General features: G+C 37.9%; 8 protein-coding genes across 10 annotated transcripts; 4 read left to right on the forward strand and 4 right to left on the reverse strand.

Annotated features, from left to right (window-relative positions):
- Positions 1-620: 620 nt before the first annotated feature.
- Positions 621-1,316, forward strand: LOC106351393. Its single transcript, XM_013791198.3, has 2 exons — positions 621-778; positions 992-1,316. The coding sequence occupies exons 1-2, from the start codon at positions 745-747 to the stop codon at positions 1,201-1,203; spliced, it is 246 nt and encodes an 81-aa protein (XP_013646652.2). The 5' UTR covers positions 621-744; the 3' UTR covers positions 1,204-1,316.
- A 161-nt stretch (positions 1,317-1,477) lies between these two features.
- Positions 1,478-2,748, reverse strand: LOC106351392. Of its 2 annotated transcripts, XM_048782406.1 has the most exons (3): positions 2,732-2,748; positions 1,934-2,184; positions 1,478-1,820 (listed from the first exon to the last, which is right to left on the reverse strand). In XM_048782406.1, the coding sequence occupies exons 2-3, from the start codon at positions 2,132-2,134 to the stop codon at positions 1,644-1,646; spliced, it is 378 nt and encodes a 125-aa protein (XP_048638363.1). In that variant the 5' UTR covers positions 2,135-2,184; positions 2,732-2,748; the 3' UTR covers positions 1,478-1,643. The 2 variants fall into 2 exon arrangements, with proteins under 2 accessions (XP_048638363.1, XP_013646651.2); XM_013791197.3 differs by lacking the exon at positions 2,732-2,748 and having other exon boundaries at positions 1,934-2,200.
- Positions 2,514-5,032, reverse strand: LOC106346860 (telomere repeat-binding factor 4-like). 2 transcript variants are annotated; one of them, XM_048782405.1, is made up of 6 exons: positions 4,699-5,032; positions 3,730-3,965; positions 3,537-3,621; positions 3,342-3,422; positions 2,899-3,190; positions 2,514-2,794 (listed from the first exon to the last, which is right to left on the reverse strand). In XM_048782405.1, exons 1-6 carry the CDS (start codon positions 4,846-4,848, stop codon positions 2,763-2,765), a joined length of 876 nt encoding a protein of 291 aa, XP_048638362.1. In that variant the 5' UTR covers positions 4,849-5,032; the 3' UTR covers positions 2,514-2,762. The 2 variants fall into 2 exon arrangements, with proteins under 2 accessions (XP_048638362.1, XP_048638361.1); XM_048782404.1 differs by having other exon boundaries at positions 3,321-3,422; positions 4,699-5,008.
- Positions 5,033-5,211: 179 nt separating this feature from the next.
- LOC106346862 (mitochondrial import inner membrane translocase subunit TIM23-1-like) lies at positions 5,212-6,112 on the forward strand. Its single transcript, XM_013786314.3, has one exon. It carries the CDS (start codon positions 5,289-5,291, stop codon positions 5,841-5,843), a length of 555 nt encoding a protein of 184 aa, XP_013641768.2. The 5' UTR covers positions 5,212-5,288; the 3' UTR covers positions 5,844-6,112.
- A 589-nt stretch (positions 6,113-6,701) lies between these two features.
- On the reverse strand, positions 6,702-9,842 carry LOC106349882 (U-box domain-containing protein 35). The gene is made up of 9 exons (XM_013789842.3): positions 9,483-9,842; positions 9,319-9,410; positions 9,129-9,250; positions 8,836-9,051; positions 8,567-8,759; positions 8,430-8,486; positions 8,259-8,336; positions 7,395-8,166; positions 6,702-7,321 (listed from the first exon to the last, which is right to left on the reverse strand). The coding sequence occupies exons 1-9, from the start codon at positions 9,637-9,639 to the stop codon at positions 6,702-6,704; spliced, it is 2,307 nt and encodes a 768-aa protein (XP_013645296.2). The 5' UTR covers positions 9,640-9,842.
- A 366-nt stretch (positions 9,843-10,208) lies between these two features.
- Positions 10,209-13,135, forward strand: LOC106346859 (protein phosphatase 2C 7). Its single transcript, XM_013786310.3, has 4 exons — positions 10,209-11,515; positions 11,860-12,213; positions 12,291-12,396; positions 12,474-13,135. The coding sequence occupies exons 1-4, from the start codon at positions 10,787-10,789 to the stop codon at positions 12,806-12,808; spliced, it is 1,524 nt and encodes a 507-aa protein (XP_013641764.2). The 5' UTR covers positions 10,209-10,786; the 3' UTR covers positions 12,809-13,135.
- A 245-nt stretch (positions 13,136-13,380) lies between these two features.
- Positions 13,381-14,488, reverse strand: LOC106351391 (50S ribosomal protein HLL, mitochondrial-like). The gene is made up of 3 exons (XM_022688179.2): positions 14,455-14,488; positions 14,090-14,178; positions 13,381-13,985 (listed from the first exon to the last, which is right to left on the reverse strand). Exons 1-3 carry the CDS (start codon positions 14,486-14,488, stop codon positions 13,500-13,502), a joined length of 609 nt encoding a protein of 202 aa, XP_022543900.2. The 3' UTR covers positions 13,381-13,499.
- A 1,861-nt stretch (positions 14,489-16,349) lies between these two features.
- On the forward strand, positions 16,350-19,323 carry LOC106349879 (disease resistance protein Roq1-like). The gene is made up of 2 exons (XM_013789839.3): positions 16,350-17,198; positions 17,673-19,323. Exons 1-2 carry the CDS (start codon positions 16,726-16,728, stop codon positions 18,358-18,360), a joined length of 1,161 nt encoding a protein of 386 aa, XP_013645293.2. The 5' UTR covers positions 16,350-16,725; the 3' UTR covers positions 18,361-19,323.
- The last annotated feature ends 870 nt before the right edge of the window (positions 19,324-20,193 follow it).

Genomic DNA, 20,193 nt, shown 5'->3' on the forward strand with positions numbered 1-20,193 from the left:
TAAAAAAGTGTTGTAGACTTTAAAAAAAGGCTGTGAGTTTTAAAAATAATACAAATCAAGATTGGTGTAGATTTAGGGTTGTAGGTATAGTTGTGGCTGTAGAGAGCATCTACAGCAATAGCTAATCACATCTAAAAACATAGACCTAACTCCCGGGTGGAAGATGTAGTTTACGAATATACACTTTTCCGGATATTCAAATGAACCGTAAGCAATAAGTTCATATCCGTGTGACCATATGTAGAAGTAATAATTCCGCATTAGAAGAGAATCGATTTCTGGTCTTAATCTACTAGACAATTTTTTTCGTTGTGGAAAGTGGAAACCACTAAACTAATACGATTTAGTTATTAGTTACAATAATTTCATCTTTCCCTTTCTCGTTTTCACCATTGTTTCATCTGTATATAATGAATTACGATAGCACTGTAAATTAATAGATTAGATTTTAAATGTTTTATTTTCATCTGTGTAACTTAATCTAAATGTTGAAAAAAACATCACAAGTTAATGGAACACAAATGATTCCAAAATTTGGGCCGGGACGAGTTGGTTTCCACAGTAACCAACCGGGAAGGGTCGGTTCGATATACTCGTTCATCTGATATTTTATTAGATCGAACGGTTCACACTAGTACACGTAATTTTATCTCTTTCCCGATGCGTTGGTTCAAGATTTTATTACAGGAAATGGAACCTAAAAAACAAAGATAAAAAAAGGGAACCTAGGAAGATCATACATACATGGCGGAAGAATCAAAACAAAGCTCTGTTTCTGGTAACACCGACTCTTTGATGATTAGATATGTTGATTAATTTCATGGATTTAGATTTTTATCATTGTTTCTTATGTTTTACTTGATCGAGTTTAGGGGTTTCTATATGTGATTGAATCATGAAGCTTTTGGTTTTCTATGGTTAATTTGAGGGGGATGCTAGAGGTCTCTGTTATGATCTCATTACTCGTTTATGTGTGTTTGGGACTTTTGAGATGATAAGACGAGTGTGATTGGAAGAAGCAGTAAGGAAGAGAAACAATCAAAGGTTCATGAAAAGGAGACTCATGGAACAAGTGAAGACATCAACGAGAAGACAAGAGTGGATGATGTGAAAGGACCTGGTGTCTTCGGACGAATGAAGGAAGAAGTGGAAGCCATCGTCGATGCAGTTACTCCTAGCAAAAGTTCTGCTGATGACAAGTGATACAGATCATCATCGTTTTTTATTTCTTTCTTGTTGCTGCCTTAGTTATCTCTCTGTGTAAGAACAGTAAACAAACCCTTTTCCATCTAATAAAGACACATCCTTTATGTTTCTCTGATAAAACCATATTCATCACCAATGTGACAAAACGGAATAATCTAAACCCAAGTTAGAGCTGTTTTGGAATAATCGACACCAAAGGTTGTTTGTTTGGACAGAAACATATTCTTCTCAATGTTATTACTCATTCAGAGAATGTTTTGAGACAGTTGAAAACAACAACCAAAAACTATCTTTCGAGTGAATGCATAATAAAAATATATATGTTCAGCAACTAGATTGAAACTCAAAAAGGAACAAACTTGCAAAAGTAGAAATGCAAAAAGCTTGAAGCTTTATATGGTTCGTTAAAAAAAACTGAACAAAACAGAGGAATTTTTTCATTTCTTCTTCTTGGGCTTGGCAATGGACGGAACGTTGGTTGACTTTGGAGAAGAAAAGTCAGCGCTAGTTTTGCGGCCATCGAGTAACTTGACAGTCTCACTGATCCCGACATTACCAGACAACATTGTCATTAGCTTCTCCTCAGTGAAATCACCCTTCTTCGTCAATCGGTTCTAAGGAAGAAACAACAGACATCAAGTCATTTCATCGAACACTTGGTGTGCTATTTCAAACAAACTACCCAAAGTGATTATGGTGAGTTTGTTAGAACGTTTCAGATTTATACCTGGGAGAGTCGGATGTACTTGGAGATCAACATATCGGTGGTGGAGCGAGGAACTTCGATAATACCAAGAAATGCTCCTACAGCGGAAGATGACGTCACACCTGGCGGTGATACGGCTGAAGGCGCCGGATGTGCTGCTGCTAAGAACTTCCTAGAGGCAGCCGACGCCGTTCTGAGAACCTTTCCCGCTTTGATCGCCATTTGACTCACCTCTCCCTTTTCACTTTTCAGATCTCCCCTTCGTTATGATCCTTTTAATGAAATTGACTCTCTTTTTAAACCTTAAACCCATGTTACAAAAAAAAAAAAAAAAAAAACCTTAAACCCTATCATTTTATTTTACTCGGATTCATTTTTTAACTGCGTAATTTTTATGTTTTACCCCCCAGTTTTCACTAAAAGTCTTATTTATTCTCTCTTTTGCGTGAAGCTCAAGTGTTACAAACTGATGATGAAAACTAGCAGGTTCTTCGCCAACTATGGTTCTCGGTTACTTGCAAGTTTAAAGGCTCTTATATGTTTGACAATAAAGATTAAAAAAAATTGTAGTTTTGATTAAAACTTTAAAAGGTTAAAAACATGACAACACAAAATAAAAAGATAAGAGCTTCAAAGTTACACTGTCATTTCCAGACCACATCATACACATTTATGTTCTTGGCTAATTACTCCCAACTACCATTTTTTATGGTAAATGAAACAAAGGTTAAATATTGTTTTGTTAATGTTGGTAGTCATTAAAAAAGTAGAGAATGCAAGCTAATAGCCTAATTACTATTAGTCTATATACTCACTCACTCTGTGCTTGCTTCTTTTTGTTCCCACAACCTCAGTTCAGTTCCACAATCTCTCCCCGACAACCTGCAGCCAAAAAACAAATCTTAAAACTAGCAGACACCAAAAATCCTAAAGCCTTTTCAAGATGGAACAACACTGAGTTTAAAATAAAAAGATAAATTATTTACATCTTTCGTGCAGCTCTTCCGCTAGCAGCAGCATAATCTCAGCTCGTTCCGCCAGTTCTGTCATCCTTGCTCTATCATCTACAGCTCCACTCAGCACTTCTAATTTGCCGTCTAACTCGTAGAGCTTAAAAGCTGCCGTTCCTGAAGACAGATCAATCTTCTCCTGCGAAACCGTGAGTCCTTGGCTGTTTGCTGTCTGCCGGGGTTTCGCATTCGCCTCTTTTGTTCTCGCTGGAACTGGCGTTCTCATTGTCAAGAAGCTATTATTATTCATCCTGTACAAGTTCTGCGTCTGTTGTTTGAAGAAGAACCAAAACATAACACACAAAGCAGGGCATCAGGAAACCAACCAAAAATGGAACGCAAGGTAAAGTTTTTGCCTTCTTGTTATTAATATTCACGCAAGGCTTTTCAAGACTTACTCCTGATTTTAACTGGCTAACCTTTTCAAGTTTGCCCTGTGCAGCAAGCCTCCTCAACCTTGAACCCAGGACCCTTTTTTCTGGCACTTCATACATTTTTTGCTATTACACAAAACCAGGCCATTATCATGAATTTGATCATTACCGGTTAGCTGACAAATCTTTTATTGTTAGAAGAGATATGGAAGAATAGAGTTGAAAATAATTATGTCTAACCTCGATGAAGTTGAAAATTGTAGTGACATCAGATCCATTAGCATCCTTCAATGCTGAAAGAGCTTCGAATATCATCCCATCATACCTTCCATTAAATAATGGCTCATCAGAAGCGTCACAATGCAAGTAGCAATTTGTTCTTCTTAAGTGCTGGCTCAGAGAAGAAGAAAAATTAAAGAAAAAACAAACAAACCTGGGAGCATTCTTTGCATCAATCAACATGTTACAACTATCACCGACGCTCAAATCAGAAGATCCACTACGAGGAAGGGGAGGAGCAACTGGAGAAGAGACCGAACTAGGAGATGGAGTGGTAGCGGCAGCTGCAACGGCAGCCAGCTGAAAAGCGGCAGCTTTGATTTTTGGTGTCCGTACCTTATCCTTTGAGCCTTGGATGTCAGCGGGAACACTTAGATTACGCCATTTATCCTAGAAAAAAAATGAAACAATGGAATGTTTAAGATTCTTGGTCATAGGTTCCCAAATAATGTAGACACTGGTAATCTTCAAATCAGAAAATTAATTTCACTCTCAATGATCACACTACACAATAAGATATCAACAAAACCTATGACGTAAGAGGCAACAATTGAGTATAAATGGTTCTCCCAAAACAAGAAGAGAAGACAAAACTTGGCTTTAAAACCTATATTCACAACTTGCTGGTGGTTGAAAATCATAGCTAAGAGTTAAGACTAAATCATTACTTGCACTTGATAGTGTTCATTTGAACGAATCAAGCAGCTCGGTCTCGGGACAGTTCAAGACATTCCTTCTCTCAAGACAGCGCAGGAAACACCAAAAAGATTAATCAGCAGCAAGCAGCAAGCACATAGGCAACAAAATATAAAACTAGGCTCACTAAATGGTAGAGAAGAAACAGAGCAGACAATCTGTACACTTTGACTGAGTCACCAGAGAGAGAGACTAAAACCCTCTAGAAACCCAAATTCAAAAACTAATCAAGTTTTCATCTTTCATCCAAGAACTAATACTTATCAGCAAAAGTCCATGACTATTGATGCATAAACAGTCGACGTCCCTAAAGTTTCAAACTTTTGCAACTCGGATTACAAAATCAAACCCAAAGTAACGTGACCATGTTTGCACATTTAGTAATTGAGAAGGAGAAGAAGAAGAAAGTAAATAAAAATAAAAAGACCTTGAGGTCGATGTTGGAGCGGAGAGAGAGGACAGCAGCGAACTCAGGATCGCGGAGGATATTCTTCCACTTTCCGGGTCCATGCTTCCTCACGCCGCCGAGCAACGCATCCTCCTCATCCTCCGTCCATTTGCTCTTCTCTTTTCCCATCTCTCCTCCTCTTCCCTCCCTCACCAGCTTCTCGCTTTGTTTTATCCACAAACACTCAAATCGATTTCGTTATCGGAAACAGAGAATCGGCGACTCTTCCCCCCGCCGTCCTTGCTCCCTAAAGCTACTGCCTTTTTTCTTAATTTCCAAATCCAAAATTAAAAAAAAAAAGTCTTGTTTTTATATCTCTGTGTATCAATCTACGAAGTGGGTTAATATGGTAAGTTTCCCAAATTAAGATGCGAATCGTATAAAGTTTTGAAAACTAAGGGGTCGGATATGGAAATAATTAAAACCCGGAAAGATTTTGGGGGTGTAAATGTTATTAAATAAAACATTAGGGGTCAAACTCTAATTAGCTAAAACCTCTTAAACCCCTTTTAAACTCACAAGCTTTCTCTCCAGTCTCCACTCCATCGTCCTCTCCTCCACTCCCTAAAATGGCGACAAATCATAGCTCCGATGACGAAAGCACGCGCCTTTACCATCCTTACCAGAGCTACGAGCTCCCCATCAAAGCCCAGCACCTCTACAAGCTCCCCACTTCTCCCGAATACCTCTTCTCGGAAGAGTCCCTCAAAAAGCGTCGATCTTGGGGAGAGAATCTCACTTTCTACGCAGGGACCGCTTACCTCGGCGGCTCCGTAGCCGGAGCTGCAGCTGGAGTTATCTCCGGCGTCAAGAGCTTTGAGTACGGAGACACGACTAAGCTGAAGATCAACAGGGTTTTGAACTCGTCTGGTCATAAGGGTCGCTCGTTGGGTTGCAGGATCGGGGCTGTTGGGCTGATCTACGCGGGGATTGAGAGCGGCGTTGTGGCGTATGCGGATAGGGATGATGTGTGGACTAGCGTGGTGGCGGGTTTGGGAACTGGGGCGGTGTTTAGGGCGGCGCGAGGGGTGAGGTCTGCGGCTGTGGCGGGTGCTCTTGGAGGGATGGTGGCTGGTGGGGTTGTGGCGGGGAAGCAGGTTTTGAAGCGTTATGCTCACATTTGAAGAAGGTGTGATCTTTAGGGACAGGCAGGCATATGGGAATCATAAAAATCATAGCTTTTGTGGGTTTCTAGAGTAGATGACCTGTGAACCTTTTTAGTTAAATTTAATGATAAGTTTTACCGTTTGGTATCATCCTCGTTTGGTCTTTGTTTCATCTTTGTACACTCTATTGGTGTTAATGTGTTATTCACCAATGTTGGAGGACTTATTTGTTTTATAGTTGGCAATTTAATAATCTCTACTAGCATTTCTGAGTTTTTTTTAAAAGGTCTTGGCTTTTCTAGCTGGGACTTCTTTGTTGAACGTGTAAGTATCACACAACACATTATCCGAATCTTAGTTGTACTCGCGGGACATTCTCTTCAAGCTTTTCCAGGTAACGACTTTCACAACATGTGTTCTTGATATAATGTGAACTTGTGCTTTGTTTCCCAATACTAAAGTATTTTGCTTTTTGCGTATTGTAATTGTCTCTCCAAGCCCGAATTGTCTCGAGTTAACAAGGTCCCTTTATCAGCTGATATTAATGGTGTAGCTCCATAAGTCTTTGTTTCTTTCTCTATGTTCTGGTTTTGAGAAGATTGTTATGTGCAACTAGCTACTTACATCTTTGCGTCTATCTTGTCCAACATTCAAAGAAGCTTCTACTCTTCAAATTTCGGTATGCAGTTGCTTATAAAGATTTATATGTGCTACAGATGGAATGTAGGTGACGAGATTTTGCAAGGACGAGAGAGCTCTTCTATAATGAAAGTGTTTCTTTTCACGAGACTAAAAAATAAAGTGTTTCATATACAAGATGGGAACTCCGACAATATGGGAGATCAACATTGAACTTTTGGGTGGAGCACAAATTATTTAAAAGACCAATAAAATCTTCCTTCTCATTGTCTTGTCGCCTTCTTCTGGTAGGTATGGGATCAATAGGAATTTCTCAATGCATCCACTGTTTACATTGCAAATAAAATGATTAAAATGAAAGTATAGTTCTGTAATTACAGGTTCTAAGAAACCAACCTGAGAGGAAGAAGATATTGGGGAACGGGGAACCGAATTGTGAGCACGCGGCACAGAGAATATTCTATCGTCGTCATCTACGTCATGAACCGAATTGTGAGCACGTGGCACAGAGTATATTCTATCGTCTTCATGATCCTCTGTTGCAAACTCCCTTAGCTTGCTCAGTGCAGGCAACAGAACGGTAGCAAGATCAGGTCTGTCCCTTTTCCGCAGCTCACAGCACTGCAAAGCCAATTGAGCTAGCACCTGAGTCTCTTCTTCAGGCCAGTCTGATACTTTGGGATCCAAAACTTCTATGAGTCTCTTTCTCTCAAGTGCTTTCTCCACTCTATGGCTTAATCCCATCGCTGGCATAGCTGTGAGGATTTGCAGAAGCACCACACCAAATGAGTACAAGTCAGACTTCACTCCAAGCATTCCTGTTTGCTGGTACTCAGGGTCAATGTAACAAAACGTACCTGTGTTCAGCAAGTGGTCCATTGTTAGGAGATGGAAAGATTGGTTTTAAAAGGTAAACTGAAAGTTATTTACCGGCTGCAGCTGTCATGTGATAATTGGTGAAGCTATCAGCAACAGCGGGAGGCACCAAACGAGCCAAGCCAACGTCACTGATTTTGCTATTCAAATGTCTGTCTAGCAGTATGTTTGCCGGCTTCAGATCTCTATGCACTAGTGGCTCAGGTTTGGCCTGGTGAAGGAAAAGAAGTCCTGTGGCAATCTCAGCAGCGATTCTAAACCGTTGTCTCCAAGACAGTGGAGGAGTGTTGTCTTTGCAGAAGAGACGATCTTCTAGCGTTCCGTTCTCCATATACTCGTACACAAGGCAGCCGTACTCGGGGCAAGCACCGAGGAGGATCACCATGTTAGGGTGTCTCATGCAACTGAGAACCTCAACCTCTTGTTGGAACTGTTTCAGGCCTTGTGAGACATCTGACTTCAAGATTTTGATAGCAACGGAAGTGTTTTCGAGAACGGCTTTATACACAGGTCCGTAACCTCCTTCCCCAATCTTTTGAGCGTCTGAAAAACCGTCGGTTGCACCTTCGACATCTCTGATGCTATATCTTCTGTAAGATACGTTACTGGCCATGTCTTGTTCCGTGAATCTGGCCTGCATCTCCACGAGTCTTCTCTTCTGCTTATCCATTTCCGCAAGACGGTGCGCCAGTTCGGTAGCGTGGATCTCGCTCTGTGTTTTATGCTTATCCATCTCAGACATTGCCCTAAGCATGTCTCTTGCTACCTTTGCTTCCTCCAACTTTATAGATTCGGCGGCAGCGCTTGGTCCTTGAAGATGAGGGGCCTACACGCATATTCATTCAGTGTCTGATAATTAGTCACACATCTCTGGAAGGAAACTTTGTCAGTTGTGCACATGGAAGTAAGTAATCTTACACTTTCTCTGCCCATGGAAACATTATACTGTTGCAATTCGAGTCTCAATCTTCTCACCTCTGCTTCAAGATTATGATTCTGAGTATATTTATGCACATAAAACGGAAACATCTCAGTACCATGCACTTGACATTCAGACCAAATCTAACTTTTTCTGAAACGTTTATTTACCTGTTCAGTGATATAACTCCCCCCAGAAAAGCGTTCCTCTCCATCTGCTAACTCAGACTACAGATTTCGAAAGAAAATGTCAAACACGCCTGGTGGCAAAACGTGGATTTGAAACGTGGTGAGAATGTTATACTAACCATGGATGTGGAAGAGTGGGAGCTTCCTCCATAGGTGGATCTTCCTAGGATGCTGTAGAAACTCACATTTGACTCACCACTGTGACCGCTGGGAGAGAGTCCATTGCTAAACCTTGAGGGAGAACTCCTAATAAGAGATGGCGTGAAATGAGCTGTAGGTGGAGAGAAACCTCCGTTTAATGCAGGAGATGACCTTCAGGAATGGCAAAAACATTAACCAGACAGAACCGGATGACAACTTTTTTATGTTTGATTAATGATTGATTTACCTTCCGGAATCACTGAAAGTGATGGAGCTTGCCGGGCCAGGATCGGATATGGCAGAGTGTGGGTGTGGTTTTGGAGGCTGGGGAGAATGTTGAGGTGTCTGAGGCCTACTCGCTGATTTGCTTGTTAATAGCTTACCTTTAGACACAACAAAGACAGCACATGTATCTGGAGTTGTTTTAAGCAGGGTCCCTGGCACATCTACGGTCTTAAACTTCCTGATTTAAGACACCATCACAGTGAGTTTTTAGCAGAAGTTAACGCCAGGTTATATACGAGAGATTAAGATAGATACTTGAGGAAGGAGTTTCTTGCGGTGGCTCCAAGGACTATATTTGCAATGGAGTTGTTGTTGATGTAGTCAACAATTGCACTTGCTATGTCAATATCGTGAAGCAGAACCTCCTTTGCCATAATCTGAGCGAGCTCAGACTTTGTTTGTATAAATGTGAAGGAGAAAGAGTGGATTTGATAGGATCTCTTACCCCTTTGCGAGCGCAGAAGCCTCTGAAGGGAAGGAAGAACTGATGCGCCTCTTCTTCGTTGTCTGCTTCTGTGTTCTCTTCTGCACCAATTCCTGTTTAAAGTTTTTCATTAGATGATGATAATGATATATAGATAATGATGAGGATGATGATGATGCCATTACTCAGTTTGGTTTGAACATGGAGAAGGATACAGTTTGGAGAATTGACAACAATATTCTCAACAGCCCACTTCAAAGCGTGTTGGCTGTTCTTGTCTTTGTCAATAGCTATGGCGGTAACCGCATTGCTGTCTTTTCCTTTAACTCTTCTTGCAGCCATCCTGTCCACCTTAAGAGAAAGAAATGTCAGAAACTTGTTTCTCAAGCAAACATATAAAGACTTTTAGTCTCAGGAGGAAGAAACAAGGAGACCCGAATGAAAAGGGAAATAAATAAAAGAACAGAGGAAACTGATTTGAACTGTTCTGTTTGTTGAGAAAATTCAAAGCTTTTTAATGGTGTTTGCAGTTTACTAATTATAGTTATTTCTTAACAGATTTGAACAGTAAAAATGTACAGAGAAGCAAAAAGAAAAAAGAGAGGACTTTTAAAAAAAAAAATTTAGTTGACTCATATTTTTGGAAAATTCCATCTTGTAAAATTGTATATTTGGTAGACAAGTCTTGTGGTGTTCTGTAAAGATTAAGTTAATGATCTTTATCTTTAATAAATGCATAGAAAACTAAAGATTTGAGCAAAGTATTGACCTTTAAAGGACATCTGTCTAGCCATTATTGAATATAGAAGAAAGCTTTAATTAATTAAATAATTGATTTGGATCAAACGTGTTAAGATCAAGGTCGTTGTCACATAAAGAATTTGGGATTCCTAATTATTCATTATTTTTTTTCTTTTTATTCTGTTTTATCTTCTTTTATTGTGGGGGTAGTAGTAAGAGACCATTAGATCCAGGTGAACCCATGTTTCGTTTTTTGGAAAGATAAAGGTTTCAACTTTTTGTGTGTGATTCATGAAACCCTCTCTGTTATTGTCCTTGCGCTTCGCTTTCACCTGATCCTCTGTTTCTGTTTTTGGATAAAGTTCCTAAAGTTTTGAGCTTTGTGTCCTCTCTTTTGGAAAAAAAGGCTGATCTTTTGGGGGGTTTGGTTTCTAATTAAAGGTCTGTGTGTCTGGTCTTTCTTGGTTTGGTGAGATCAAGAGCTATAGAGGATCTTAGGAGTGATCAAAACCCCACCAGATACAGAGGATCTGTCCCATAGATCCGTCAGATCTGTTCACCAAAGGTACGCACTTCTTCTTGATTCGCTACTCTTTGGCCAAGCTAGTGTGAGCTGAGTTGGATGTAGTATTTATCACTAAAGACCATCAGACCATGACTTAGAGATGAAGGAGTAGAAGAAGATGAAGTTTATTGAATTGTGTAGCCGTTAAGGTGTGGTGGAAGTAAGCATAAGAGTAGCTAGCTCATGGACGAGATTTCACCAGCAGTTGCACTGACTTTGAGCTTAGCCAACACCATGTGTGACTCAGGAATCTCGTCGACTTTAGATATCACTGAGATGAAGAACGTTACTGATGCAGTTGACATGTTGTCCCATCAGAAAGATCAAAGTTACAGTAATGGAGAGGTTGAACATATGATGGAAGACAAAACACTATCTGAAGCTAGATCCTTGTCCTCTGATTTAGGCGTAGCTGTCCAAGAATCAGAAGAAGATGAGGTATTAGTATCTGATGATGCGACTATTATAAGCGAGGGTTTAATAGTTGTGAACGCTAGGTCTGAAATAACTTTGCCAGATACAGATAACGGGAGGGTTCTAGCTACGGCCATTATCATAAACGAGACGACCATAGATCAGGTTCCCACAGCTGAAGTCCTTATAACGAGTCTGAATCACGATGTGAGTATGGAAGCGACAGCTTCAGAGGTAGTCATTAGGTTGCCTGAAGAAACTCATCATAACGTTGCAAGAGGAAGCAGGAGTGTCTATGAACTTGAATGTATACCTCTTTGGGGCACTGTTTCAATCTGCGGTGGAAGATCTGAGATGGAGGATGCTGTCAGTGCTTTGCCTCATTGTCTGAAAATACCTATTAAAATGCTTATGGGGGATCATGAAGGGATGAGTCCAAGTCTCACACACCTCACTAGTCACTTCTTTGGTGTATATGATGGCCATGGAGGCGCTCAGGTATGCTTTAAGCGTTAATATTGATTTTAGCAATGTTCAAGAAATTGATAGGCGGTAATTAGACGCTTTATAGGAGAGTATTGATTAGGCGGGCGCCTAGACCAATTTTCTAAACGACTAGATCAATTTTTTAGATAGTCGGTCTAGAAAAATCATTTCCTTTGCCACCTAAACCGATTTTTAGAACACTAGATTTGATTTTAGCCTCTTCTTGAAGTCATGTTTTGTTGCCACTTGCCGTAGGTTGTATGTATTTATGATATTGGGTTTTACTGGAAATGGGATGCTTTGCAGGTTGTTATGTAGATATATGATGCCTTTGGTGGAAATGGGATTCTTTGCAGGTTGCTGACTATTGTCAAGATAGAATCCATTTTGCTTTGGCTGAAGAAATCGAACGGATCAAAGAAGAGTTGTGCGAGAGGAACACTGGCGAGGGTAGGCAGGTCCAGTGGGAGAAAGTCTTTGTCGATTGCTATCTGAAAGTTGATGGTGAAGTTAAAGGCAAAGTCAGTAGACCTGTTGTTGGTTCTTCTTCTGATGAGATGGTTCTCGAGGCTGTTTCCCCTGAAACCGTGGGATCAACTGCTGTGGTTGCTCTGGTCTGCTCATCACATATAATAGTCTCAAACTGTGGTGATTCAAGAGCTGTCCTACTCCGTGGCAAAGACTCCATGCCTTTATCAGTTGATCACAAAGTAAAAGAATCCTCCTTATCCTTCAATAATACACACGATCTGAGAATGTTTCTTTATTTCATATCCTCTTTTTGCAGCCAGATAGAGAGGATGAGTATGCAAGAATAGAGAGAGCTGGAGGAAAAGTTATACAATGGCAAGGCGCACGTGTTTCCGGCGTTCTCGCCATGTCAAGATCCATTGGTAGGTCAAACTACCTATTACAGTCTCTACAAAATCATTACTTTTCCTCAAGAGGATGTTCTCTGAATTTTCTTCAGGTGATGAATATCTGGAGCCATATGTGATACCAGATCCTGAAGTGACGTTTATGCCACGAGCAAGAGAAGACGAGTGTCTTATATTAGCCAGTGATGGACTCTGGGATGTGATAAGTAACCAAGAAGCTTGTGAGTTTGCGAGGAAAAGGATCTTATGGTGGCACAAGAAGAATGGAGCATTGCCTTTAGCTGAGAGAGGTGTAGGGGAAGACCAAGCTTGCCAAGCCGCAGCTGATTATCTCTCCAAACTCGCTATTCAGAAGGGAAGCAAAGACAATATCTCTATCATAGTGGTTGACCTGAAAGCTCAGAGAAAGTTCAAGACCAAATCTTGAAAACAGTGTACGCTCCAGCTCTTCTTACAATACTATATAATTTTTATTATTTTTTTAATTTCCACAAGTTTTACATAAAAAATAAGAAGTGAAAATGTTGAAGGAGAAGAAGAATTAAGACCTTGATGATAGCTAAAGTCCATTCCTTTTTCTCATGGACTTGAATGTGTATGTTTGTTATGTATAAGAAGAATAGAAGAAATGTTCTTTTCTTGTCTTATAAAATGTAGATGGACATGTTGTGTGTGATATTTGAGATGTGGCTTAAGGAAAAATGTAACTGGAATTTCTCTCTCATTAACCTTAATATTTATGTAATTTTATCTCCTTTTATGTATATATTATTGTAATAGATAAATATTGTCTTTGTTTGAACAAAAAAAAAAAGATAAATATTGTCTTTGCTATTGTTTTAAGAGTTCTCTTGTTTTAACAGGGATGTTGCTGTAAACTGATCTATAAAACATAAACAATGCAGGTTTAGAGAGGGTGGTTCATGTAACACTTACAAGTCTTTCCATTTTCATAATGTTTTTCTTTTTCACTAGGGAGCAGAGAGCTGGGGACTAAAAGAATATTAAATTACCTTTAATTAATCAAACAGAAATCTAAATGCTGAATGGAATAAAGTAGCATAATATAAAGAGATAATAATAATAGGAGCTGGTGCAAGAGTGGTGTATAATCTCACTCAAACAAGGTCCTGAGCCAAAGCAAGGATCTTGAGCTGTTTTCTGAGACGCAGCTCGTGCGGGACAGGACCAAACACACGGGTACCAATCGGTTGGTAGAAACCACCCGAATACTCTTTCCTGGGTTCCTTAATTCCCAAAATAACGATGGCGTTGTCATCAAAACACACTTGGCTTCCATCAACACGACCTTTCTGCATCTTAGCACGAACAACCACACCGTAGACGACATTCCCTTTGCGCACTTTACCTGTCCCTATAAAATCTTTCCAGTTGAACTTTTTACCTATCGGTACGGCATCATCTTTCCCTTTCTTTTTTTCTGGTAATCCCTGTTTCACTGAACAAATGATGATATCGCCAAGTCTTGCTCCTTTCTTTCCCCTTAGAGTTTGTATGCACACCACCTCCTTTGCACCCGAGTTATCCACCACTTTGAGTCTCGTTCCCATTTGAATGAACGTCCTTTGTTGCTGCTGCTGATGCTGCCAAAAATTGGAAATCATCATCAGGGGACAACACAGTTCACATGTTTTCTCTCATTATGTAAAAAAAAAACGTTTTATAACCAAGGTCAGAGGATATTAACCTGAGAGAGGGTGCTTCCACTCATCATTCCAGTGGATGAACTCATCAAACCAGAGAAGGCATTGGTAAGACCTCCAAGCAATGAACGTCCTGCTCATAATGTACGTCAATCATATCATGATAAATTAGCATGGACAAAAGTTTGACTCTTTGAGTCTACATTTCATGATAAGTTCTCAAAAGATCGGATTTTTTGTTATATATATTTTACCGACCTAACTCAGTAAGATGTAATGGCATAAAGTGTAGGTTTTGTTTTTTCTTGGAAGAAGTTAACTTTACGAAAAAATAATACTATAAAAACCATAATCGAATTAGCGACTCGCTGTATAAAAAAAATACGCAAGAGACGAATACGTTTTCTACCTTTGGTGAGTCTGGAAACTAAAGCTGTCGCCATTTCTGCAGCTAGAGAGGTTTAGATCTAAATGTTTTTGAGTGTTGTACACACAATTGTGCTTAGCTACTTTAAGGGAGCCCGAAATATTAGGGTTCTCGTCACAACGATCATATCTCGTTAAAAAGGGTTTTAGTAAAGTAAAAAAAAAACAATTACATTGTCAAAAAGTGAACGTGTCGGAATTTATTAGGCTTGCCTAAAAATTATATGGGCTTTGCTCGCACAGGTTTCTTATAGAGTTATTTTATTTCGCATTTAGCTCACCAACCAGTAAAATTTCGTTTAAAGCCCGCACAGGTTTCTTATAGAGTTATTTTATTTCGCATCTAGTTCACCAACCAGTAAAATTTCGTTATTTTATATTATTTATCTTTTAAAAAATAAAACAAAATATTATCAAATTATATTATATATTTAAAGTGAAAAAATAAATAAAAATAGATAAAAAATAATAGTAGTTACAGAAAAAAATTAAAAATATTTTTAACCTCATCAGCAAAACACTAAAACCCTAAATCTTAAATCCTGAACTTTTTAGTGTTTAGTGTTTTTAATTTAGAGTTTAAGATTTACCTAATAGTTTAGGATTTATCCAATGATTTAGGATTTAAGATCTAGGTTTAGGATTTAGGATTTAATGTTTTTCTAACGACGTAAAAAATATATTTTTTCTGTAACTACTACTATGTTTATTTATTTTATTTTTAAAATATAATATAACTTGACAATATTTTGTTTACTTTTTTATAAGATATCGAATATGAAATAACATAATTTTATGGTTGGTGAACCTCTAGGTTTACCCTAAAAGATGAACCCAAGAATAAGTATTTCGCATCGTGCAAGCTTATATTATTTTCGACTTATTCTTGGGTTCACTTCATATGGTAAACCTATGGGTTCACCAACCAATATGATTATGTTATTTCATATTCGATATTTTTTTGTCAAATTATATTATGTTTTTATAATTAAAAAGTAAAAAATAATCGTAGTAATTTAGGATTTAGGGTTTAGGGTTTAAGGATTTAGAGTTTAGTGTTTTGCTGACGATGTTAGGGTTTAGGGATTATTTTCACTGTTTATTTCCTCTTCAAAAACCACATTTTAAGGAATTTATTTCTATGAAAACATTTAATCCCATATTGGTTGTACTAAAACAAGTAATATAACCTGTGGACCACATTTTTTTTCTTTTCCATATATTACATGTAAATACCCCAGTATAAATAGTCAAAACAGAGAGACTATTCATGAACCTAAAGCAAAATTCTTAATAATCTTCATTTTATGTCTTAGTATTCCTAGTCATACATATTAGTGATGACAAGGTGTTATGTAATTTTTTTATTCTCTGGAGGCTGAAGCAAATGTCTTTTTTATTTCAACGGCTCTGCTTGCGACGTTCAAAGTCATGCTTGTGGTGATAATCGATCATGTCACGGCCGAAACTACATTCTCAATGGTTATTTTCTGTATCCAAGGTTGTAAACTCCAACTCCAAAGGAGTTGTGAGTGTTTCATTAATATTTTATGTTTTCATCTGCTTTCATTCGTTGCACCAACAGATTAACCTTTTATTTACTTTCTAAATCTTAACGTCAACACTTTTCTATTAAACTATCTGAAATATCGAAATTAATATTCTGTTAGATATCATATTCAAGAAAAAGTCAGTTCGATTGTTGTTAAATCCTCTACGTTACTGACCTTAATTCATAAGTTGTAATAAAAAAAACTTTATCAATTATGCACCACAGATAGTTTTTCTGTTTGATGAGGCATCAACCGTCACCCTACCGTGTTTTCCGCGCCTCTGTCTTACTTACGATTGCACGTTTATATCGCAAACGTTAATAATTCGACACAACTTTATAATATACATACATACTTATAAAATTTTCAAATGGTTAGGTATATATATAATGATTTTATAAACTTAGAATTTGCATTACATATGTAACATACATCAAGCAAAGCACGTGGACCGGTAACTCAAATATTGGTTGATGTATATGGAGATTTTCATCTTTGGACCCGTTCTGTTTCATGACTTTTTAAAACATTTTCTTGGCAAATTCTCAGCATTTTCTTGGAAATATCTCAGTACTTTTGTTCTTTTTAATTAAAAAAATGCGAACCTCAAGTTATATATATCATCTAACTTACCTAAAAAGTATTCATCATCTTCCAAAGTTTTAACGTAAAAGATCAATGCTTACTTGTGCTCAAATCCAATGTTTTCACCGTCTTCTTCTACTACTCCACAAAAGTTCGATGTCTTTCTGAGTTTCAGAGGCAAAGACACTCGCAGAATCTTCATCAGCTTTCTCTACAAAGAACTCATCCGAATGAGTATTCGAACTTTCAAAGACGACGTTGAACTCAAGAGTGGACGTCGTATCTCTTCAGACCTCCTTTTGGCCATCGAGGGTTCCAAGATCGCCGTCGTGGTTGTTTCCAAGAAATATCCTGCCTCCCCCTGGTGTCTCCATGAGCTAGTCAAGATCATGGACGTCGAGAAACAAGGTTCGCTCACCGTCATGCCCATCTTCTACAACGTTGAGCCTTCTCATGTAAGGAGACAGATAGAAAAAGTGGCTGAACAGTTTACAAAACATGAAGGGAGGGAGAATCATGAGACTGTTGTGTCATGGAGGCAAGCTTTGACCAACTTGGCTAGTATCTCTGGCCATTGCTCTCGTGATTGGTACTTTCATATCATGTTATCTTTCACAAGTCGGACCGAATCTATTCGGGTTTCAGGTTTCTTGCTAGAGATTTAATTAAGTCATATTTTAGTAGTTATAAATTTCAGTTTGATTAAGGTTCAGATCGGTTGGAGTTCCAATATCTATTTAAATTATATAAAATATTCAAAACTTAAAATATTTATTAAATTTTCAAAATCTAAAAATAAAAATAATATTCAACATTTAAATTGGAAGAAGATCTTATCAAATATCTAAAATAAACAAGAAAAGTGATTCATTTGGATATTTAGGTACATGACCCATATGTATTTCAGGTATTTTCAATATTTTTAGCTATTTTCAGATATTTTATTTTAGATACTTTTGATATTTTGGGTATTTTTAGATAAATAATTTTTTGTTATTTTAGATATAAGATTAAAATAATTAATATGTTTAACCATCTAATTTTCGTTTTCTCCCTGTTTCAGTGATGATGACTCGAAGCTAGTCGATGAGATTATTAAGAGAATATCCAACATGCTGTTACTCTCTGCAACACCATCAAGTGATGGTCTCAATAACCAGCTTGGGATTGATGCACACATGAAAGAGCTGTATCCATTGTTAGGTTTAAATTCTAATGAAGGTGTGAGACTTATTGGAATATGGGCAAGGGGAAGCAGTGTAAGATCAGCTCTAGCTAGATTCGTCTACAAGAAAATCCACAAGAAGTTCCAAAGCAAATGCTTTCTCGAAAACGTTAAAGGGATTCCTCAAGACTGTCAAATGTCGAATCTTAGAGAAGAGTTTCTAATAAGGATCCAAGGAGGTTACTCGACCATGAAAACCTCTGGATTGATCAGAATGAGGCTCATGAGTCAGAAAGTTCTACTTGTGGCTAACAATGTTGATAAACTGGAGCAGTTAGATGCTCTTGCAGATGACTTTAACTGCTTTGGTCCTGGTAGTATAGTTATTATTACTACACATGACAAACAGCTTCTTGTTGGGTTTGGGATAAAGGTTGTGTATGAAGTTGAGTGCTTGAGATGCTTTGAAGTTCGTCAACTCTTTCGTCAGTCCGCTTTTAGAGAGAGAGACCTTTATGTTGATTCTGAGATGTTTTCAACCTTATCGGTGACTGAGTCTTCTGGTAACTCTGTTTATGATTCTTGAATGGTTAGGTTCGTCTTAGAGTCACTTAATAGATGTGAGCTCTTTGCTTATTATACCTATTAGAATTAGGAGTTGCTTGTGGCTTGTGTATAGTTGCTAGTGTACAAAGAAGTAGATATCCACGGTTGATCCAATAACAAGCCACGGAAAGCTCTGTTGTTTTAGTCTTTGAGCTTCTCTGTCTTGGAATAAGGAATCATTGGGCACTCTCTCTCCTTTCATTCCTCACTGTTATACTCTGCGTTTGTCTTAGTGCCTTTGTGATTACATCATCAGAGAGCCCAGCATATTTTGTAAAAAGGACCAGAGGGTAATAACTTGTAGTCCAAAGAATTGAGCGTTTGTGTACTTCACTTTGTAGTCGCTACCTTATAGACTAATTTTTCGCTCTGTTTAGGAATTTCTTGATGTACAAATATTTGATCAATAAAGAAATTCATTGTGTGATTTTCTTGTTTTGTTTTTTTTCTAAAACACAAACGTTAGTGTACAGTATCAATCAACATAGATGCTACTACTTAACCAATTTTCAGATAATCACTCACAAAAAAGCGAAAGATCTAATGAAACAAGTTGCATTATAAATTACTAAAGTACATTATTATGATTCTGAATTTCGACAATCTTGTTTCCAAATTTCTCACCATTTAATGGTTGCTCCATGCACCTTGAGGTAGCAGATCCAGGTGGAGCTAAGGTTTCTTATCTTCTCTTTCCTTTAACAATAACGAGGTCTAACGAGGAGAGATTTTGAAAGTGTTCTGAATTCTAGCTCCTGTAATATATTTCACAATCTCTATTGTTTACTCAGTTTCCACACAAAGCAAGCGCTTGTAAACGTTTTCATTTCTCTGTTTCTATGTAGCTTTCAGTTCCCTAAGGGGGTTCAGACATATGAGATTCGTAAAGATTTGTTTTTTTTTGGTAAGAGATTCATAAAAAATTGAGGACATGACAATTGCTTATTACTTCTGAATAGGAATGTCAAATGTTATAGTCACTTGTGTCATTACGTTAACGTTATAGGGCTTACCGTTCCGGTTGGATTAGGGACAGGGCCGGCTCACTATTACCAAAGGCCCTTAAACAAAATTTTTGTTAAAACCCTACAATTGGCTAGTTTTGTAACTAAGAACTTTTTGACTCAATCATCACAACAATACACATTTATATCAGGTATTTTAACTAGATAAGTAGAAATATCATATTTTTATGCTGTCTAAATCTAGATCAAATATGCTAATTTTAAGAATCAAGACCCCTAATATTATTACAGTTAGACTAGGCTCCGGGGCGGTCGCACTGGCCGCCCCTGATTAGGGAAACTATAAACATTAGGAAACTCGGTTGGATTATTAGGAAATTGAGATCAAACGGAAGTAAAAAGGTTAAGGCTCAAGAGGTACGCCAGTTTCTTATACGTACGACATGGAAGAGTAAACTCAGGGGCAACAATGCCAAGAAATGGGGTTAACAAGTCTGATCTGATATATTAATAACAAATTGTTATTTGAGTAATGGAAGAAAGTAACCAATGAACATGGGCTTTCTCTTACATCGAAAGCCCTTTTGTGTGTGTTACTACTTACTAGTGAATGTAAAAAAGTAAGCGTATACCGTTGACTAACAACTTAAATCCTCAATAGTCATATGGTTAGTTGGCTTCAATATTATTACCTTCTTTTTTTTTTCTTAACTACGCACATTGTTCATTTGTTCTGTATATAATCTTGCTATAAAATTTCAAACCAACATAAGGCATGCAAGTTTTCTTACATTTCGTAATAGTAAAGGAAGAGATCAATCATATGATTCATATCACATGCATATGCA

Source organism: Brassica napus, chromosome A6, assembly GCF_020379485.1.
Source record: "Brassica napus cultivar Da-Ae chromosome A6, Da-Ae, whole genome shotgun sequence".
NCBI lineage: Eukaryota > Viridiplantae > Streptophyta > Magnoliopsida > Brassicales > Brassicaceae > Brassica > Brassica napus.

Bases quoted from the DNA above. Each gene is read 5' to 3' on its own strand.
- LOC106351393 (XM_013791198.3), top strand. From the start codon at position 745: ATGGCGGAAGAATCAAAACAAAGCTCTGTTTCTG. The intron at 779-991 runs GTAACACCGACT...GGGACTTTTGAG, and splicing joins AAAACAAAGCTCTGTTTCTG to ATGATAAGACGAGTGTGATT.
- LOC106351392 (XM_048782406.1), bottom strand. From the start codon at position 2,134: ATGGCGATCAAAGCGGGAAAGGTTCTCAGAACGGCGTCGGCTGCCTCT. The intron at 1,821-1,933 runs GTATAAATCTGA...TTTCTTCCTTAG, and splicing joins AGTACATCCGACTCTCCCAG to AACCGATTGACGAAGAAGGG.
- LOC106346860 (XM_048782404.1), bottom strand. From the start codon at position 4,848: ATGGGAAAAGAGAAGAGCAAATGGACGGAGGATGAGGAGGATGCGTTG. The intron at 3,966-4,698 runs GTCTTTTTATTT...TTTTTTTTCTAG, and splicing joins GCTCCAACATCGACCTCAAG to GATAAATGGCGTAATCTAAG. The intron at 3,191-3,320 runs GTAAGTCTTGAA...TTCAAACAACAG, and splicing joins TTAGCCAGTTAAAATCAGGA to ACGCAGAACTTGTACAGGAT.
- LOC106346862 (XM_013786314.3), top strand. From the start codon at position 5,289: ATGGCGACAAATCATAGCTCCGATGACGAAAGCACGCGCCTTTACCAT.
- LOC106349882 (XM_013789842.3), bottom strand. From the start codon at position 9,639: ATGGCTGCAAGAAGAGTTAAAGGAAAAGACAGCAATGCGGTTACCGCC. The intron at 9,411-9,482 runs GTAATGGCATCA...AACTTTAAACAG, and splicing joins CCATGTTCAAACCAAACTGA to GAATTGGTGCAGAAGAGAAC. The intron at 7,322-7,394 runs GTAAATAACTTT...TGCTGAACACAG, and splicing joins TCACATGACAGCTGCAGCCG to GTACGTTTTGTTACATTGAC.
- LOC106346859 (XM_013786310.3), top strand. From the start codon at position 10,787: ATGGACGAGATTTCACCAGCAGTTGCACTGACTTTGAGCTTAGCCAAC. The intron at 11,516-11,859 runs GTATGCTTTAAG...GATTCTTTGCAG, and splicing joins ATGGCCATGGAGGCGCTCAG to GTTGCTGACTATTGTCAAGA. The intron at 12,214-12,290 runs GTAAAAGAATCC...CTCTTTTTGCAG, and splicing joins CTTTATCAGTTGATCACAAA to CCAGATAGAGAGGATGAGTA.
- LOC106351391 (XM_022688179.2), bottom strand. From the start codon at position 14,488: ATGGCGACAGCTTTAGTTTCCAGACTCACCAAAG. The intron at 14,179-14,454 runs GTAGAAAACGTA...CATTATGAGCAG, and splicing joins AGTTTCCAGACTCACCAAAG to GACGTTCATTGCTTGGAGGT. The intron at 13,986-14,089 runs GTTAATATCCTC...AATTTTTGGCAG, and splicing joins GTGGAAGCACCCTCTCTCAG to CATCAGCAGCAGCAACAAAG.
- LOC106349879 (XM_013789839.3), top strand. From the start codon at position 16,726: ATGTTTTCACCGTCTTCTTCTACTACTCCACAAAAGTTCGATGTCTTT. The intron at 17,199-17,672 runs GTACTTTCATAT...TCCCTGTTTCAG, and splicing joins GGCCATTGCTCTCGTGATTG to TGATGATGACTCGAAGCTAG.